General features: G+C 42.0%; 1 protein-coding gene across 6 annotated transcripts in view; it reads left to right on the forward strand.

The window, feature by feature from the left end:
* The window catches only part of ARL15 (ADP ribosylation factor like GTPase 15), a 406,131-nt gene that overhangs the window by 119,070 nt on the left and 266,054 nt on the right, over positions 1-21,007 (forward strand). The window contains exon 1 of one of the 6 annotated variants that reach the window (XM_053200693.1): positions 1,844-2,897. The exons of the other annotated variants lie outside the window; for them this stretch is intronic. Coding sequence (XP_053056668.1) covers positions 2,850-2,897 — 48 coding nt within the window. The 5' untranslated portion in view covers positions 1,844-2,849. Of the gene's footprint in view, positions 1-1,843; positions 2,898-21,007 lie in introns of those variants that run through there. 6 annotated transcript variants of the gene reach the window in all.

Genomic DNA, 21,007 nt, shown 5'->3' on the forward strand with positions numbered 1-21,007 from the left:
AGATTCAGTGTCTGATGAGGGCCTGTTTCCTGGTTCATAGCCCAGTCTTTATGCCATGTTCTCACGTGGTGGGAGGGACAAAATTGTTCTGTGACATCTTTTATATAAGGGCACTAATCCCACTCATGAGAGCTCCATCCTTAAGACCTGATCACCTCCCCAAAGCCCTACTTTCTAATACTGTCCTATCAGAGGTTAGTTACCATTTCGAATTATGAATCCAAAGGGGAGACCTGAACATTTAGCCTATAACATTAGTAATTAGCACTTACTGCTTTATTGCCAAGGTAATATTCTGAGTGCTTCGTATTATAATCAACTTAATCTTACCAGTAACCAAATAATTATCATCATAGTCCCAGATCATAGTCCCAAATATCAACTGTCCCAGAGAAGTGAAATGATTAGCCAAGGTGGCTCAGCTAGTAAGTAATGGAGCTGGGCAAGAATCAAACCCAGAAGTTTGGTGCTAGAGTTTGAGCTCTCAACACCTAAATGGTAGAAAAAGTGCAGCCCACAACCCCCATCTCCCACCAAGCAAGGCTGCAATCTTTTTGATTAATGTTTTGGTATTTTGAGGGTTAAGTATTTTCATCTAGCTCTAAAGTCTAAATTCTGTATGGTTTAAAATTAACCACGTAACAGCCAGCTGGAGACTAGTTACATCAATTTTAGGATGGTCATACAGTAAAAATCTGTGCTGACATTAAAAAGAATCAACTGTTACTACACAGAGGATTGTCTGTGATAAATTGGAGAAACAATTAACTAGGTGTATATATGCATACAGGGATCACATTTTTGTGTAAAAAGAGAAAAAGGCATATACATACTAGCGTATGCATAAAAAAAAGTTGAAGGACCAAACACCCATAATCTTTAGGAGGTTAGAGTGTGGAGGAACTTTTACTTTTCTTCCTTATTACATTTGATTGATCAAATTATTCTTTACAAGTATTACTTTGAGCATCAGAAAAAAAAATAGAAAAAAATCAAATGGACTAGAGAGAACAGAAGTTTTCCTAAAACATGAAGGGTTGGGCCAGTTTTTAGATTAATGGAGACAATGAATTATTTCCTTCTCTAGCCTGTGGAGATTTTTATGGCCTCCATTATAGCCATAAAATTGTAGCTGCTTAAATCCTATTTTGTAAAAAAACAAAAACAAATTCCTATTTTGTATTCCTGTTAAAATTCTCTTTGCAGGATTCCTTATGAATAAAAACAGGGTAAGGGTTGGATTCATTTTATTTCCCACGTTTTTATGGATTATCTGAACACAAAATTTTAATGTCTCTTTCTGTTGAAAATAATCCTCTTGAGTCTTGCTGCCCAGGTAAATGTTGACTACAGGTTGCTCGATTTTGAGAGGAACAGCCCAATTATGGGGATGGGGGGATGTTATGAGGAATGTATAGCTGTGACTCAAAACTTCTGATTCTAGAAGCTTTCAAGCAGCTTTATCTTTTTTCCTTCTATAAATCAAAATATTCAGACAATGGTTTTCATTCTTACAAAGAGCAGTTAGTATGTAAGTGTTCGTATCTCATTTAAATTTTTAAGGTTTTTTTTGTTTTTAAAGTTTGAGAGCGAGTGGGGAAGGGGCAGAGAGAAAGGGGGAGAAAGAGTCCCAGGCAGGCTCTGCACTCCTCTCAGGGTGCCAGTGTGGGGCTCGATCTCACAATGGAGAGATCATGACCTGAGTCAAAATTAGGAGTCGGACTCTTAACCGACTGAGCCACCCAGTCGGTTTTTAAAATATACTTTAAGATATATACCTTAAAATATATTTAAAAACAAAAATTAAAGTGAGCTGTCCTATATCTGTTATTCTTACAAGATAGTTTTCAAAGTCTGAGAGCTGGAATACCTTCTTTAGATCTTTCTGAAACATGCAAGTAAATTACCAATTAAAATATGGGTAGTGAATAGAGAATCTGCTTCAAAAAAAGAAAATGAGTGTGAAACCTTCGTATTTTCCATTAATCCAATCTAATTTTGATTCTGGGCTATTGGAATGGATCTATTCAATCTGCTTGAGATCAGCCATGATTAATTTTGTTCATTGATTGACACATTTCACGAACGTACTGTCAGACGTGATGATGCAAAGTTGAATAAATGATTTAGAATTAAACCTTATATGTAGTAGGGGAGAAAGACATTCAGTCATTTGGACATGTGTTGGCTTGACTGCAGTGTAGTAAGTAGATCATTAGCAACATGAAATAGTGAGAGTGCAGAGTGTAGCATGAGCCCGGAATGGGGAGGTGGAGTTAGGGAAACCTGGGCCATGAGAAGTGAGAACAATATTGCCTCTTGGATAAGAGGAATATGGATTTACTCTCTGAGTAAATAATCATCCTGAGTGTCTCAGGAGGTCTGCATATCGTTTCCGACCACTAGTAGAGGTGGGGACACCCTCCTGTGTGGGACACCCCACTCTGGGCCAGCCCTTTGGGAATCAAATCGCATGACGGAAGGTCTCCTCGGGAAGTTCGTGCAGCTGAAAGTAGAACTCTTCTGCGGTAGAAGTTAGATAATGGGTGATTCATTTTTTGTATATGATGTATCAGGTATGCTGAAGTAGATTCTTTCCAGGCTTTAGCCTTCTAGACAGTGTTTAACCTATAAATAACAGTGTTTAAAAGTACAAAACTATGTAAAGTCATGCTGTCTTCTATTATCCAACCCCTCTCCTCACTTTAGCCTAAAGGTAGATAGTGCTTCCCCCAACCCCGCCCCCCCACAGGTCAAAGATTTTTATTAGAGTAAAACTAGAGAAAGATTTTTCATTTTAGGTGGCTGGAAAGTACATCCAGCTGAAAACCATCAACCATTTAGACTACATGCTTCATTTGAGTTGTGTTTCTGGATGCGAGTCAAATATGACAACTGTGAGTTTCATAACTTTTCTAACTTGCTTCAAAAATGCTTTGGGGCCAAAATAGTTCTGAGGTCTTTTCGTCCTCTCCTGGTGAGGCCCTCTGGAGGTTATCAAGGTCAAGACTATGTTGCTGGGTTTCGGCACCTTCCAGGAGAGATGAGGAAGCCATGTGTCTTAGGCTTGCTTCATCTCCTGTCCTTGCCTGTGTTCTCCCAATCATGATTGTCACTTCTTGTTCAAGGTGAACATCTCATTGGGTCCATGTCTCTGACAAAGAGAAACCAATAATGTGTTATGTATTTTGTCTGCTTTAGCAAAGCTCAGGTCCTTTCATTAGAGTTGCAGTTTGTAGACTATGGAGAGTAAGTTAAGGGGAATACATTCTTGAAGGTTGAGTGGATAAGGAGGAGCTATGGAAAGTAACAGTGGGAATAATTCCAGTGAGTGACTGTCACTGTCAGGATTCTACAGTGTTCACGACCATAATCTCCCAGTGAACACTCAAATCCAGGTGGTATTGTCTGTTTGGGGAATTATTTGTGGTGTTGTCATCAATGCTATCTCAGCTGCAGGTTATTAATTTTTTATTCAATCTTGGTTAAGGATAAAAAACTGTAGGGCGCCTGGGTGGTGCAGTCGGTTAAGCGTCCGACTTCAGCCAGGTCACGATCTCGCGGTCCGTGAGTTCGAGCCCCGCGTCAGGCTCTGGGCTGATGGCTCAGAGCCTGGAGCCTGTTTCCGATTCTGTGTCTCCCTCTCTCTCTGCCCCTCCCCCGTTCATGCTCTGTCTGTCTCTGTCCCAAAAATAAATTAAAAAAAAAAAAGTTAAAAAAAAACTGTATAACCATAAATCTGAACAACTTATATGGAGCCATATGAGCTATTTCAGTGAATCAAATAGTTGATTCAAAACCTGTGTTGTGCTAGACATAGTACTTAAGTTGAAGCAGTTATAGTTCTATCAAGAAATAATGAAAGTGTTGGATGAGCACTGGGTATTGTATGTAAGCCAATTTGACAATAAATTATGTTAGAAATTAAAAGAAATAAAGCTTGGGGTGCCTGGGTGGCTCAGTCACTTAAGCATCTGACTCTTGGTTTCAGCTCAGGTCATGATCTCGTGATTCGTGAGTACAAGCCCTGCGCCAGGCCCCACCCTGACAGCATAGAGCCTGCTTGGGATTCTCTCTCCCTGCCCCTTCCCTGCTCGTGTGTATGCACTCGCACACGCTCTCTCTCTCAAAATAAACTTTAAAAACATAGTGAAGGCTCTATTGTAAAACAATAGGGATAGAGGATGTATACTGAAGAAATATGTAAGAGGTAGAACCAGTGGGAATGGGGAGCCTTCATGAATTGTGGGCAGCGTGAATGAGAATGGAGTGAGGATGTTTAAGAGGTTTCGAGCTTTGGATGATGGGTTGGATGGTGCTATTTACTAAAGTAGGACAGAGAGGAGTGACAAACAGATGAAGGAATTAATGATCAATTTGGGTGTTTGAATACCTAAGGGATATCTAGATAAAGATGTCTCATAGGAAGCTTAAAAACACTAGTTTGGTTCTCCAGAAAGATTGAAGCCCGAACGTAGAATTTGGAAGTCATCAATATAGTTGAAGGAATGAGAATAGAAGGAATGGCCCAGGTCAAACACCTCAAGGGAGAAATAGTATTTGGACATGAAGATAGGCCCTGCATTTCCATCTCTACTATTCCATTGAGATTATCAAGATCACCAACATCCCAGCTATTCCCAAATATAATGGTTATCTGTGTGTTCTGATCTTAAGTTACTACTTAGAAGCATTTATCTTAGTTGGTCACTGTCTCTTCCCTCTTGAAGCACTTAATTGTTCTTGACTTTTATATCACTGTTTTCTAGTTGGTTCCCCCACCCCACCCCATCAGTCCCCTTGGTTTCTCCTCTTGTGCCCAACTGTAAAGGCTTGACAGCTCCAGAAGTCTGCGTAGGCCTCCCTCTTCTTTGTCATTGGCATGACATTAGTGCTGTAATTCTAGAGGAAGACAAAACTTAGCAAGTCGGATAAAGGTTTAAGATACACCAAAACCAATAGGATAGGATTTAAGAGGATGTGTTTCTTCTTCACGAAAAATATGGATAGAATATAAACTCCATTGACCTCAAACTAATAGGCTAGGAAAAAATCCAAATGTGCTTTTAGAGGATCTATGGAAACTATTCAACAAATCAGTTTAAAAATGAACCAGACCATGTTCTAGTTGCTAGGGATACATCAGTTAAAAACATGCAAAAGCTCCTGCCCTCACAGGACTACCATTCTAGTGAGGGGAGACCGACAAACCAATGAATAACCAAATTAGTGAATATGTAAGAAGATAAGTGTGGAAAAACATCACAGGAAGGGGGGGATAAGGAACGTTGTAAGGAGGGAAGAATATACTTTTTAACAAAGAGTAATTAGAGCAGGTCTCACTGAAAAGTGATGTGTGAGCAGAAACCCAAACCAGACAAAGAAGTGACTGTGAATCATGTATGTATCTTGGGGAAGAACTTTCCAGGGAGAGGCAATGGCAAGTGCAAAGGCCCTTAGGTAGGATTATATCTTGTGTGGTCCAGGAACTGCCAAGAGACCAGTTTGCCTGAGCAGCTGAGGGATGAAATTGTAGGAGGGGGCGGGGATGGGAGGGATGGAGGTGATGGCCAATTTTATAGGACCTTACAGTCTATCAGAAGGGCTATGATTTTTATCTTGAGTTGGATCTGTGGCCTTAGAGGACTTTGAGTAGAAAAGAGCTATGCTATGTTTTAACAGGATCGCTCCGACTGCTGTGTTGTAAATAGATTCTGGAGAGGGTAGAGTGGAAGCAGGAAGCCAATTGCGAGACTGTATAGTCTCCCTGTCCCCCTTAGCTGTTGGGGATACAATCCAAGGCCCCCAGTGAATGCTGGATACCTCAGATAGTATTGAACCCTATATATAGGTTTTTTCCGGTACACAGATACCTATGATAAAGGTTAATGTGTAAATCAAGTGTAGTAAGAGATTAATAGGACAATTATAACAATATACTGTAATAAAAGTTATGTGGATGTAGTCTCTCAAAATCTTATTAGACTGCACTCACCTTCTTGTGCTGTGAGCTAAGATGCCTGTGTAATGGGACGAAGCCGGGTAAATGATGGCTGCTACTGACCTGCTTGGGATACTCTAGAAGGAGGATCATCTGCTCCTGGAGTGCAGTCCATAGTGCATAACAGTGCAAGGTGAAGCCATAGGGGAGGGGAGAATAATCCAGGCAAACAATGATTGTGTCTTAGGCCAGAGTAATAAGGGTAAAACATAAGCAGTAGTTAGATTCTGGGTATATTTTGAAGCTATTGCTGGCAGAATTTCCTGATGGATTAGAGTGTGGTTTGAGAGAAAGAGAAATACCAAGGATTATCCCAGGGTTTTTGACCTGAGCATGAATGGGAGTTATTGCAAAGGGAGGAGGAAATGGTTGGGAACAAGTTAGAAGTGCTACTCTGGGTGTGTTCAGTTTGAGATGCCATTTAGATATCCAAGTTGGAGACAGGTGGACTGGACATTTATATATGAACTTCAAGTCTGTGCTGCAGGTATAAATTTAAAGTTAAAAGCTTCTCAGAGTACTTGGGTGCCACATTTGGTCAAGCGTCGGACTCTTGACATCAGCTCGGGTCATGATGTCACAGTTTGAGATCCACCCCTACCTCAGGCTCCATGCTGACAGCTCAGAGCCTGCTTGGAATTCTCTCTCTCCCTCTTTCCCTCCTCCTCCCCAGCTTGCATGTGCGTGCATGAGCTCTCTCCCTGCCCCAACACCCCCCCCCCAAAAAAAAAAACAACTTTAAAAGCTTCTAGAGACATGGAAAGAATGTGACTAGATGAGATCAACAAAGACGTGAATGTAGATAGAAAAGAAGTTTTAGGTCAGCCTCAGATATTCCAGTGGTAAGAGATTGGTGAGATTAAGCAACTAGAAAGGAGCTCCTTTCTCCGAGAAAATCCAGAAGAGGAGGAGTTAAGTGAGAAAGCTGTGAGGAGGAAGCAGTGAGAATTGTGTTAATTGAAAAGGACCTGTAAGAGCATGGCTGAGATTTGACCATGGGATCTAGTAATGTGGACATCACTGGTGACCTTGAGAAGAAGAGAGCACCGGGTAAAACCCTGATAAGAGTGGGTTCAGGAGAGGAAGGAAAGAGAGGAAATAGGATTCTTGTAAGTTGTCGAGCTCTAACAGAAAGCAGAAAAACAGAGAAAGTGTGTCCTAGAGAGGGTCTTTCTTGCTTTCCTCCACCTTCTTCCCCCCTCTTTTCCTCTAATCCTCCTTTCCTGGTTTGAGAAATAGCAGCATGCTGTGTATGGGTGGGAATTACCCAGGAGTAAGGGGAATTTTGATGAAGGGGAGAGGGGAGGGGATAGCTGGAGCATTACTCTGAGTAGGCTGAAGGGAATAGAATCTGGTGGGAAGACTGGTTTTTGAGAAGAGCAATATAGTTCATCCTTAGAGCTAGATAGGAATCCATTAAAATGCAAAGAAATGCAAATCTAATGAATTAATGAAATAATTTAGGTACAACCTAGAAAGGGGTATTGCTGATCCAAATCTCAGGGAACAATTAAGTAATATCAGCTTGACTCTGGGGTAGATGCCCCTTAACAAAACCATTTTTAAGGCCTGGCATTTCTATTAGAGGGACTTGAAAAGGAATTCTATACATGACTGATAAATATTTCAGTGAAGAATCCAAATCATGATTTGCTGTCAGAAGTCTTTGGTTGAAATTTAGAATTATGTATAGACATGAAGTAAATCAAACTCTCATTATTGGTAATTTCATGGTAAATTTGAAATAACATTTTAATTTTTTTTAAGTTTATTTTTTTGAGACAGTGTAAGCAGGAGAAGGGCAGGGAGAGGAGGAGGAGAGAGAATCCCAAGCAGGCACCACACCATCAGCATGGAGCCTGATGCCTGGCTTGAACTCATGAACTATGAGATCGTGACCTGAGCCGAGATCAAGAGTCAGTCATTTAACCAACTGAGCCACCCAGGCGCCCCTTTAGTTTTTGCAATTAAAATATTTTTCCTGTCATGACAGTTTAATTGTAATTTCAATTAAAATGATCAAATTGAATAATTGATTTAAACTTGTGATTTTAGTGTAAATGTTTTTGTAATCAGAATTGAAATGTTTGAGAACTTAAGATCTACCAAGTTTTATGTTTAATTTATTGGCGTTATAAAAATTTAGTGCTTGGAAACATTTGCATTAAGCAATCAAAGTGCTTTAAAAAGAAAATTGGCTATATTAAATTTATAAATACAAGTTTAAAATTTAAAGGGAATTTAATGAATTAAGTTTGTTAATGGGACCAAATGTTAAAGTCCCCAATAAAAGTGATTGCTGTAATAGGCTAAGTTTAGAAGTACAATGATGGGATTTGTAAGAAGCATAAGGAACAGTGAAGTTTTTACATTTTGGCTTTAATAATTTGAACGTTAGTTTGCAAAAGGGGTCATTTCTTACAAGAATACAAGGAAAACTCCTGTTCTCCTCAGTGTATATAGCCTCCCCAGGTGACATCATCCCTGGCTTAAAAACTATCCAGTGATACTAGTATTTAATATATCAATGCTAATCTCTTCAGAACCCCAGACTAATAGGCATCTCAAAAGTAACTAAAACCAAACTTGTAGGGCATCTGGGTGGGTCAGTCGGTTAAGTGTCTGACTCTTGATTTTGGCTCAGGTCATGATCTCATGGTTCGTGGGATCAAGCCCCATGCCGGGCTCTGTGCTGACAGCTCAGATCTGCTTGGGAGTCTTTCTCTCTCCTTCTCTCTGCCCCTCCCCCGTGTGCATGCTTCTCAAAATAAATTAAAAAATAAATACAATAAAAGACTAAACCTCACCAAACTCTTTAATTTCTTTAACACTCAATACCCCCCAAACCTTAATTCCTTAGCTGTTAAAGCCAAAACCCTAGGTGTCATTCTAGACTCCTCCTCATTTTAGTTATAAGAAGACTCCATCAGAATCCTGGCCAAAAAAAAAAAAAAAAAAGGTCTATTCAAAGTGGGTAACTTGAAGAGAGTTAACTAATGGGACTATACAAAAATGTGGATACTGTATGAGGAAACCACCCTTAGTCCCAAAAGGGCAAAGTGAGGGAACCCTTTTGGGAAGCCAGAGACAGGGCTGAGTGGAGGGGACAGCCTGATTGGAGCTGTGGATGTCACTCTCAGGATGCGGCAGGCCCTCACGGGCCCTGCAAGGAAGGAGCTGAGGGGAAAAACAAAACAAAACAAAACACCCAATTTGATTCTTTTTCCCATCTCTTTCTGGTGCCTCCACCCTGTGCAATCTGACTAGAAGCCAAGGCTCGGTTACCCATCTGTGCAGTCCGTAGAGGTGAGCCTCCAGGCCCACGGAGCAGGTTGGAGAAGAGCGGAGGCAGGCCAGCACAGAAGACACCAGCACAAAGGCTCTTAAAGCCTGCAGTACATTATTTCTGGGACAGACCTTAGTTATTTTTCCCCTCACATATTTTCTACATTTGGTGTCCATTTCCTATTAGAGAGATCTTTGAATTCCACTTTTCTTCATGGTTTATGACCCTTTTTCTGTGTCTCTAACCTTTTTTTCCCCCCTTGAGCAATGATGCCCCCATCACACCTTAGGGTACCACGGTCTCCTGAAACACTCTACTAGTCAGGCAGAGGTCTTGGAAGGTTAGCCCAGAAGTCTTGTGAACTAATAACCTTTTTATGACCAGATAATTTGACTGTTAAGTTGTTAGAAATTGTGCTAAAACTGAAGAGATTTAAGGTGTAATTATTAGCAGTTGACATTTTTAGTATTGGGTGGTTGGTTTTCTAAATCTTCAATCTTTGTGAAATCTCATTGTTTAAGTGAAATAAATGTTGGCCCTTTTAATGTAAGTATAGAAAATTCTCAAGCTGACATTCAGGAGAGCTTCAGTATTAGAGGTAGCAGTTGGACCTGAAGCCATGTCCTGTATCAAGTCAAAGATGTACTGATTATTTAGTGCTACCTGATCTCCCCTTTTAACTCCTCTTGCCTTTCCCACCTTGTTCTGTGAAAGTTTGAAATCCCACCTTAACCTGAATTGAATTTAGAGTATATCCTTTGCTCCTATTTGATCAGATTTTATTGGATCTCTTTTTATTACTTCGATCCATTCGCTTCTCAATTCTTTCAGAGAAGGACTAGGTATGTCTTATAATAAAAACCCAAGAAAGCTAACAGATATGTGATTTGAGGGGCGCCTGGATGGTTTAGTCAGTTAAGCATCTGACTTCGGCTTAGGTCATGATCTTGCAGTTCCTGAGTTCGAGCCCCGCATTGGGCTCTGTGCTGACAGCTCGGAGCCTGGAGCCTGCTTTGGATGCTGTGTCTTCCTATCTCTCTCTCTGCCCCTCCCCCGCTCATGCGCGTGCTCTCTCTTTCTCTGTCTCTGTCTCTCTCTCTCTCTCTCTCTCTCTGTCAAAAATAAACATTAAACAAAATACGTGATTTGACATTGTGTAATGTAGCATTTCAAAATCTCACGGTTTAAGATATTGTATCTTCTGTACTTTTTGAGGGTGAATAGAAATGTCCAACTTGGAATGGTTATGGAAATTATGGAAAATTAATAGGATTGAAGAGAGCTGTGGTTTTTATTTTATAGATGATTTGAAAGTCTTGCTAATTAAGAAAATCTCAGGACTTTTTTTATTCTCGCCCATACCCTAGTGCCATCAGATAAAGTAACAGTGAGGTCTTACTTCACTAAATCCAGAATTAGTTAAGACTGAAATTCTTTGTTTCAGAATTTTATGTAGCCGAGAATACTTGGATTTTTCTGGTGATGTCTTATTCCCCTTGTGATTCCCAGATGAGTCCTGATCCTCTCAGATACATTTTATGCACTCTTTTGGTGATGAATATTTTATCTCTGCCAACACTGTCTCTAATTTGTCCAAGCACAATTCCCTGAAGGACCTTTGTATCCACTATTATTGTAATTATAAAATCGATTCTAACACTAGATTCAGTCATGAGTATACCCTTTCTTGCTTATGGAGAGCCATGGGGAAGTAGAGTCCATTCAGGTGGAGTCATAATTCCTTGTACAGAATGCAATAAATTATTTCCACAGATTCACCAAATGAGACAAAATGTCCTTACCAAAAAAAAAAAAACAAAAAAAAACCCAACAACAACAGGCCTTTATCTGTTTTCTTTCCAACCTCCTTCCCCATACTGTTTTTTTAACATGCTAGTTTACTGCAAGCATTCAGATTTTCTTCTTTTTTGGGAAAGCTGAATTTGTGAGCCAAAGACCATGGGTTTCAAGATTTTTTACTTTTTTGCAAACCATAAATATGATTGTTCTTTTTTTTTTTTCTGTGCAAGTTCCAGATGAGTAGTTTTTTTGTTGTAACAGTTGCTTCACAATTATGCTGTGATTTGCAAATCAGAAAAGGGAGACTGGAAGGATTATATATTAGACAAATATGTTGAAAACCAGAATGGTCTGTTTTTTAAAAAAAAACAAACAAAAACAACAAAAAACAAAAATGCCCAGTCACACATCGTTAAGGAGTTTGTGTCTGTGTTCCTAGTGACCAGCTATGGCACAGATGACTACCTGATTTTTCATTGTTGTTTTTAATTAACGAAAGCTAGGTACCTGCACATCTCCAAGTCTGCCCTATCCCATTTTCCACCAAGATATCAAAGCTGAAAGGAAAGCAAGAATACGCAAGTATGGACATAAGAGGTGTCAGGCATTAGCCTCCTACACATACACAGCCAGCCCTCATCTTCCTAGATGTAATCATTGATCAGTGCGAGTATGGAAGAAAGAGAATGCATGTAGAAGACAGCTGAGTACATAAGTGGGACATTGAGAAGGCAAACATGTTTGCTCAGGAAAATCCAAGCCAGATTTTCCACTAGCCCCCATCCTGCCCACTTCCTTGAGTCAGCTGGACTCGCTCTTCTTGGCCATTCCCAAAGTTCTGGCATATTCTTTCAGAGTAAGTCCGTGGAATTGGAAGATCAACAAATGCTGTTGTATTTTCTGTCTTTAAATTGTAATAATAGAAAAAGTCTGCTGTCTGTTGGGCCAAAGGACAAAATTGCGGTTGGTATTGGTTTTGGCTGCCCTACAAATGAATGCTTTATTTGTAATCCCACAGGAGCTTGGTGTCAGGGCTCCCTCCTTTCATTGTTGGAAGGTAGGGGACAGCCATTTTTGTTCTCCGCTCCCTGGCAGCCAGGACCCCAGCATGATGCCAAGGTTCGTTTGGTGGGATGCTCCAGCCTGATGCTCAGGGACACCTGGCTGGGGCAGTCAGAGGTCATTCCCAACAGCAGTGGATGCAGGGTGCCAGGCAGCTGGTACAGGGGCGACTCCTAAAGTAGCAGCTGCTGCCATGTCACTGCCATGGGCTGCCTGGGTTCTTCCTGTTCTTCAGCTTCTTGTCCATTCTGTGAATTATCATTATCCTTCTGTTTACCACCAGAATCCTGTCTGGTACAAAAGAAAAAGGACACTCCTTTCAAAAAACACTTAGGATGTTCAATTATCCTATTTTCCGGGTAGCTTGAGACCTCCTTTGATGGGAGTTGGTGCCTTCCTTGGCCAAAGAAAGTGATTGACCAGACTTCATTTGGTAAGACTCCAGATAAATCTGTGAGGCCCGTGAATCCCTCTGAGATCTTCAGCATTCTGTTTAAATGGGACCTGTATTGTCTATATAATATACATGGGGACATAATTTAAGGCATTCGCACCTATATTCCAGGGAATAAAACGGAGCAAATAATAAATCAAAATGTTTCTAGCACAAATTAAGTCCATGTGCTGCTTCTAATATTCTGAGGGAACGGAAGATTACTTTTGTTGGTACTTCATTTTTGATCAGTGATTTGCGGGTGCTGAAGGAAATCTGGTGATATCTTCAATGACCTCAAGTAGAGCTGCCTTAATTTGTGTTGAGCATTTGTGAAGTTTGACAGTAGTCGCAAAGTGCCTCTTTAATAAAACACACCTTTAAATAACTCTCAGATTAATTCCAGCTCCTAAGGTGAGAAGATGGCTTGAACTACCGCTGCTGCCAGCTCAGCTGTAGATCTGAGCTCCCCAGCTGTGCCCTCCCCTCTCCCCACCTGCTCAGACTCTGCAGTCAGAATCTGTCTGACACGTGTGTTGATGTGCGAGGCGAGATCGCATCTCGTTCACTGTATTGGCTCCTCGGCGCTAGACCATAGTAAACATTCGTCTCTGTCAGCAGTTAACAGCAACGTGATTTGAGGACATGCAGGGTTTACAGACCCTCTTCTGCCTATTATGCTTTTGTCTAGGTCTGCATAGACATAGGAGATTGACATTCAGAGAATTGGTCTAGCTCTTAAGATACACCAGTAATGTTTAAAAGCTGTTTTATAGGAGTTTCCTCCTCTCAGGTAACAAAAACAAAAAACAAAACAAAAAAACAGTGATGGTCTCACTCTGCCTTATATCACAGTCCCTTTTAATAGCTGTTACTATAGCAAACCAAAGGACTGTCTACTGGTCCTTAGTCACCATTGGTATTTTGGTATATCATATCAGAGCTTTGACCAAATGGGTACTAAAATAAATCCAGACCCTGAATTATCTTTACTCTGTGAAGGATCCTGATTGGTCGGAAAAATCAGTTCCTTTTAGGAAAACCTTCCTCGAAGTGAAAAACCTAATAAGTCATGATGGCAATATCTGTTGACTGAGCACTGTTCTGAGCATGTGGGGTATGGTACCTCATTAATGGACCACTCCCAAGAATCTGTGAGATGATCCTCACTCTCTAGGTTAGGAAACAGAGATCAGTGAAGTAACGTCTCCAAATCCCAGTGGAGCTCAGTTTTAGGCTTGTCTGACCTTGCACTTAATAAAGCCATGAGGACTTAATTAAGTGGGGATCTCATCTTACCACATGGTGATGCGGTCTCAGCCATTCAAGTTCCAAAGTGGAATTAGTATTCAGGTGCTCGATGTCCTAGTGGGGGAAGCTGGACTAGAAATCAACTTCAAGGAATGGTAAGTGTTAGGATGGTGGAATAGAAAAGGCACTAAGGTAGTTAAAGAAGGTCATCTGAATCAGACTGAGGGCACAGAGGTCTTTCGGAAGAAATTACTATCGAGCTGAATTTTGAAGGGTGACTAGGAGCCAGCTAGAGGGAGATAGTGGAGAATGATGTGTAGGCAGAGGGTCAACTCCTTGGCCTTGGAGCACGAAACAGACTGGAACGGGACCTGTGCACATAGATCTGTAGGACTGGCATGGAGGTCACGTATATGGTTGAAAAATAGCCCCTATGTATTACAAACTTACAATTTTAAGTTTTGTGCATCGAACCCTGGTTTAGGTGCCTTACAAACATTACAACCGTTATCTCTTGTAATCATTATAACAGCCATTAGAAATCGCAAATGAAGGCAAAGTCCACATCATAAAGACCCTATCTGCTTCAATAAGGAACTTGGACTTTATCCTGACAGCTCTAGGTGGTCTTGGGAAGATTTGAAATCACAGGAACAACTCGATGTGTTTAGGAAAGATCTTTGTTAACATTTTGGAGATTTAATCGGAGTCTGGTAAACCTGAGGTAAGGAGAACAGGCTGTGTTGTCTAGGAGATAGTGGTGATGTTTTGAACAAAGGCTTGAGGGCCAGGGGGCTACAGGGAGGGGGCAGAGACCGAGTGGGGAGTGGGACGGATGAGCAGAGATTGGTGACTGATGGGATATGTAGGCCTGAGGTCCATCTTCAAGGAACCTAAAGATTACTAAGTAAAGGAATGCTCTGTTGTTGCCCAAAATACGGGAATAAGATGTCCACTGTCAGGGGCTACTAGAAAACCCACTTGCTTTTGGTTGGTTTTGCTTCTCATCTGTTATAAGGCTCCCCGGCTCCAGTTCTAAAAGCACCAAGAGCAGAGAGAATTTGCTTTGTTGGGATCTTTCCCGGGGATTTTCAGAGGATGGTTAAACCCACTTGAAGGTCTACCTAGGGAGCCTAGCTCTTTCTAAATGTCTTCATTCCCTGACTCTTCCTAAGTGTACAGAGGATAGAAAAATACCCTTGGTAAGGAATATTATATATTTTTATGCCCCACTTTGCATCTAGAAATGTTCTATTCAGATAGTGACCAAAAATGAGGTTTGATACAAAATGTATTAATCTGTTTAATTTTCTGCTGAATTTTGTGTTTCTTCACTCTTAAAAAAAAAAAAGTTTCTGTATTTTTGAGAGAGAGAATGAGCGGGGGAGGGGCAGAGAAGAAGCGGGGACAGAGGATGTGAAGCAGGCTCCACACTGACAACAGCCTGTTGCAGGGCTCGAACTCATGAACCATGAGATCGTGACCTGAACCCGAGTCGGACACTTAACTGACTAAGCCACCCAGGTGCCCCTTTCTTTGCTCTTTAGGAATAAAAAATACATGGTCTGAAACTGACCCAGGTTAAGCCGTAATTAGGGTATGTTTGTGAATATTGCATAGAAAGCTTGGGTCTCCTTACCCAAAGTCATGCCTGGGAAATTTACTTCTGGTTTTATTGTATAATTATGTTATTTTAAAAAATTGATACTTAAAAATGAGATATTTCATGTAGCCATTATAAGAGAAGAATTACATAGTAAAAATAAGAGCCTTATCTTCTACTTAGCTACCTTTTTGAGTTTTAAGGAAAAAAAAAATCTTGATCTATTTTCAATATGAGAAGCCCTGAAATTCTAGAGAGCTAGGAATATAGGAGAATCTTGAATTACAGTCTTTCAATCTAATTATCAGATACATGCCCTAACTTGGAAAACCCTACTTCTGGTTCGTCTTGAGATGCTCTTAGCAGGACTTGTGAGTCCCGCTGATCTAGGAGGACTGATGCACAGGCGGGGAGCCACGTGGGCCCCTGGTCTGGCTGAGCACAGCAGCAACGCTCTTCCATTCAGGGTCTCCGATGTCTGCTCCTCTGCAAAGCCGCGAAGCCAGTGTCTGTAGCTGCTAAGCATGAAATCCCCTGCTTCTGTTTGTTTCTTTTGTTGCCACGAGTTAATAGGGACAGAGACAGGGGACAGACCAGAACAAAGCAGAAATAATGGAGTATTTCACCCCAAAAAGGAATGTGGATTGAGAAATACAAAGGGGAAGGCAAAGACAGACTTCGTGTCCCGAGGCAGTGTGATGTATTGGCCAGAAGCCTCAGCCCTGGGACAGTTCTGGGCCAAAGCCTTCATCAGTGAGCCTGGAGCAGCCCACATGGCCGAAAGGTTTGACCCATCTTCTGTAAAAACAATTTATTGTTTTTCCCACTAGGGTCTTAAAGGGCCACAGGATTTTTCACCTCGAAAAGTGGATTGCTCTTGTGACGTGGCGAAGAGTCTTCTCCTGGGATCTGCCTGGGGATCAAGGGCCTCTTCACAGCCAGCTCCACCCACCCCCCCACCCCCCCTGGCTTCTTCTATTGCTATAGGTGCTGTGTGAATTTACATTTTTTTCACTTGTTTGCAAGGACCACTAGTTACTCCAAGACATTGCAGCATATTTGAAACTCATTTTTCTTGCAAGTAGAAGGAAAGGATTAGCCAAGAGATTGCATGTTACGGTTTATCTCCTTCACGTGTATTTCTACGCATTCCAGGTTATTCATGTATTTTTCTCCATACTCTCCCCCAGTACAGTTGATTTATTTTTAGTATTTGCTTATGTATTTACTTTATTGAGGTATAGTTGACATACACATATATTTTAAGGGGGAAAATTGGGGACTGTTATTTAGAGATTTTCTCCACCCCCCCCCCCCCTTGCTACCGTGCTTAGAATCAGAAATCTCTGCGGCAGCGTGGGCTTCTCTTAATAGACAAGCTTTGTCCTTGCCAGAGGACAAAAAATGGTTAAGTGAAAGAGGCCGACAGCAGGAGAGAGAAGCCAGCAACTCTTCAGGGTCCCCTCGCCTCCCTCCCAGCCGGTCCCCTCTTCTCCTGCCCTCCTCCCTAAGTCAGCCGTGCAGGAAGCAGGTCCCCCGGCTCCACTGGGAGGAAGATGCAGGCCCTTGAGCAATAAACTTGACAGTGCAAGGAAAGCAGCGTCAAGGCTTGCATCGTCCCCTTCCTCTGCCAGGGATCTGTTCTCTCACAGAGGCAAACTTCTTCAAAGTTCTCATCTCCTTGAAACCACCGAGACACCCCGTTTCTGGGGCTCTGATCCCTGACTCCAGACGTGGCACCGAGGCTGAGAGGACATGAGTAGGCATTCTGGAGCCATGCAGCCCTGGTGGGAGCTCCAGCTTGGTCGCTTGCTAGCTGTCGCAAGTTCACATCTCTGTGTTGCCCTCTACACAGGATGCATGTAATGTCTTTTCCCTGTACGTGGCACACACTCAGATGTCAGAGGCTTCCAATCCTGGCCACTCTGAGGCAAGTTACTTAATATCTTTGGGCCTCGGTTTCCCCCATCTTAAAGGGGGAAGCGCTTTTCTCAACGGGTCGTTCAAGGAGTGAGTTAACACACACATATCACTTCTATCTGGTGCTATTAGTAGCATTTGGATTTGTTTTTAAGTTTTAGGGGCAGCCATCCTTCCTCGTGTGTTTTCCAGAAGCTTTAGATAGCTGCTATGCGTGTTATGACAAATTTTGGTTGTATTTTCCACAGACCCACATTTGACTATTATGTACTTGGAAAATATTTTATTTTAACTCTTATATAATTTTAGATATTTAAACACTAAATATCTTGTTATTTGGACATGTTTAGTATTAGAAAACACTTCTAGAAATGGACTTCCTTTTAAAAACTTCTTTCATTGCAAGAGAGTGAGGGTCAGAATGTACAGGTGTCTCCTTTTGGTTTTAAAACCAAACTAAGAAATAAATCCACTTCAGGTTACGAGTGACTCATCTCTTGCTTTTAGGTACCAACTAATGAGTGTTGTGTTCATATAAGAAGCATTTATGGAGCGCAGTGCCAGGCCCCACCCTCGGACTCCACCGAAAGACTTGGTTATTTGCTGTAGGAACTCTGGTTTTTGTTTGGTGAGACCCGTATTTAAATAAGGAGGAGATAGTGTGGGGTTCAGGCAGTGACTGCATGGCCCTGGGGGAAGTCCCCAAGCTGACTGAAGAAAATTTTCCAGCAACTGTACAGAGCTTCAATCAAATTGAAATCATGCTCAGAATAAAATCTTGTATTCATGATGAAAAACAGAGCATCAATTGAAACAAATGCCATGTTCCCAAAGGCTAGGGACTTAAGGACACGGGATGGTAGGAAATACTGGCAATGCAAGGGCCGGTGCCAGAGGGGGAGGATCTTGAGTAAGACTCTGTCCAGAATTGACATGTTGTAGGACAACTCTGCTTCTCTGCTTTCAGGGCTGGCCACCCTTGGTAGCTGTAAAATGCAACTTTTTGAATCAAGGATGAACAGGTCTTGGAGTCGATGTGTCGAATTCTATCATCTGCTTAATTCTTACTGTTAGGAAAACAAAACAAAACAACAACAAGAAAAACACCTGGCCTGATACTTCCATGCTAGAAGTGTGTGTCGTGAACCAAGGAACCAAGGAGGGAAAGAAAGAATTAGCTCTCTGGGGTCACTAGAGAAGACTTTTCAGAGGAGTACCATCAGAGCAGTACCTTGACTAGTACCAAATTCCTAGGAATTTGCCAAGGAGAGGAGTGGAAAGAGCCTTTCTTCGGGGGGCACAGAACCGGAGCATGAGGGGGCTCAGACAGCTGGAGGAATGTAGTGAGTGAGTTGGAGGGTAGCTGGAGTCATGAAGGGGGGAGATGGAGAGGGAAAGGAGATACACAGTTAAGTGCTTCATTAGTGCTTTATGGTGCCAATCTGTGGAGTAGTTATCCGCTAAGTACCTATTATGTACGGGGCTCTGCCAGACCTACCAAAACATCTGACGCTGTTCCCAACAGAAACGGAGACATCTTAAGATCATCTTGCTGCCTTGGTGCTAGGCCACCTATCTGAAATACAAGCCCTTGTTTAATCTTTGCAATTTAATCTTTGGCTTCCCCCCTCCCCCCCCTCCACGCCCCCCGCAGTACAAGTCATCAGTCTCCTTTAAGCAAATATTGCTAAGGTTTTTGCTTATGCCTTTTAGTTAATCTGCCTTTCTGCTAAAGATTATATGATTGTATGATTTGTCCAAAGTCTACGACGTAGATATTACTGGTGATTCCGGACTTTGCCCTCTCTCAAGACCTTGGCACACCGTTTCCTCACGTGCGACACTGGTGGAAGCTTGTGGATTTATGCTAAGGGGAAACATCCTGCGTCCTGGCACAATCAGAGATACACTGGGTCCTTTTGAAAAGGAACGTGTCATAACAGACCCTGTGTGAGAAGACCTGTAAACTGAAGCAGTCTAGACAAGAGACCGTGACCTTGCTTGCACACGCCCCCCCCCCCCCCCCCCCCCCATGGTTACAACGCAGACTTCTCCCTGCTGCAAGCAAGGGCCAAGGGTTGCGTGTCTTTAGTGTCTTGGGTTGGACTGGAAGGGGATGGAGCCCTCTGGAAGCTGCTGCGGCCTGGCCAAGGGAAGTGCCAGTGTCTGGGCTGATGGTGGGCTGCCAGGCCCTTGCCCGAGGAAACGACTGTCACCTAGGATGCCTTAGGGAAACGAGCCTCCTGATGAACAGTGATGTATCGCTCTGGTGCCTTTCTTGTAGCAAAATGCATTGAACTGATGCCTCCTAACGTCCTCCTGAAGAAAGGAAGTGGCAGATAGTGTTAAAACATTACTGGTTAATCACGAGGAAACTGAAGCATGGATAGGTTTATGGAGGCTGAACAGAGCCACACAATGCCTCACTGTCTGGCCTGGGAATGGGGCCTGAGTTTGCCGCTTGCTGTCAGGACTGCCGACGGCATTGTGTTTAGCATTGTACGGCAGTGAAAGGGGCTTACTCTTAACAATGCAAGAGCTGCTTTAGGAGACAGACACAATGAACTTGGGTACAGTATAGTCTAGAGGCCAAAATGAGTAATTTTAAGTAAATGGACTATGAGATCTGAAGCTTCATTAAGTTTTAAAATGAAAAACAAGTGAAAACTCTAGAGTTTTTAGGAACGGACTCAAAAAAACATGAACATTCTTTTCCCCGTTTGAAATAGCATATTTTTAAGAGCCTTATTTTGTTGGCTCAAAATCTGACACTACTCCTGCCAAGCATAGGATTTATTTATTTCAAATAAATATTCAAAGGTTCTGTGATTTATTTCAAAGATTCTATCTTGTAATGATTGTCAGTCTAACCTTTGTGCCTTTTATGTTCCAAAATACCTGATTTCCATAGACTGTGGTTTTGTGTGTGTGGTGGAGGGAGGCTCCCCCCTTCCCCCCATTTAGTTTGAGTTATTCCAGAACAGTTGAAAATACAGAGCCTGGAATTCAGGAAACAGATTTGGGGGAGAGGAGACCTGACATGTTAGGTGTCTTAACCATCACTGTGGAGAACCTAGAGGAGATGGAAAGATCTGTGTGAGTACAGTGTCACTGCTAAATTGCTTTTCATGCCAAAAGTGCCTTAGTGACCTAGAGGAAAATTAACAGGTGATACAGATATTGAGTTTGGCTGCAAACATTTTTACATTTTGGATTTTAAAAAGAGCATGAAGGTGAGGGTGCCTGGGGGGCTTAGTCCGTTAAGTGTCTGACTCCGGCTCAGGTCATGCTCTCATAGTTTGTGAGTTCAAGCCCTGCATCGGGCTCTGTGCTGACAGCTCAGAGTCTGGAGCCTGCTTCAGATTCTCCATCTCCCTCTCTCTCTGCCCCTCCCCTGCTCATGCTCTGTCTCTGTCTCTCTGTTTCAAGAATAAAGAAACATTAAAAACAAAAACATAAAGGTGAAATTTTGGAACTTCTGGCCAAAGTACGTTGAGTAATACTAGCATTTGAATAACTTAAACAGAGCCAGATAGCGAGCCGTCACCTATAATTTTATTCTGTATTTAAGATTTGCTTGTTTCGACCTGGAAAGTTGGTCCAGCCCCCCTCTAGAAGATGGCCCGAGAGAATTCTAGGAGAGAAGCTGAG

Source organism: Acinonyx jubatus, chromosome A1 (genome assembly GCF_027475565.1).
Source record: "Acinonyx jubatus isolate Ajub_Pintada_27869175 chromosome A1, VMU_Ajub_asm_v1.0, whole genome shotgun sequence".
NCBI lineage: Eukaryota > Metazoa > Chordata > Mammalia > Carnivora > Felidae > Acinonyx > Acinonyx jubatus.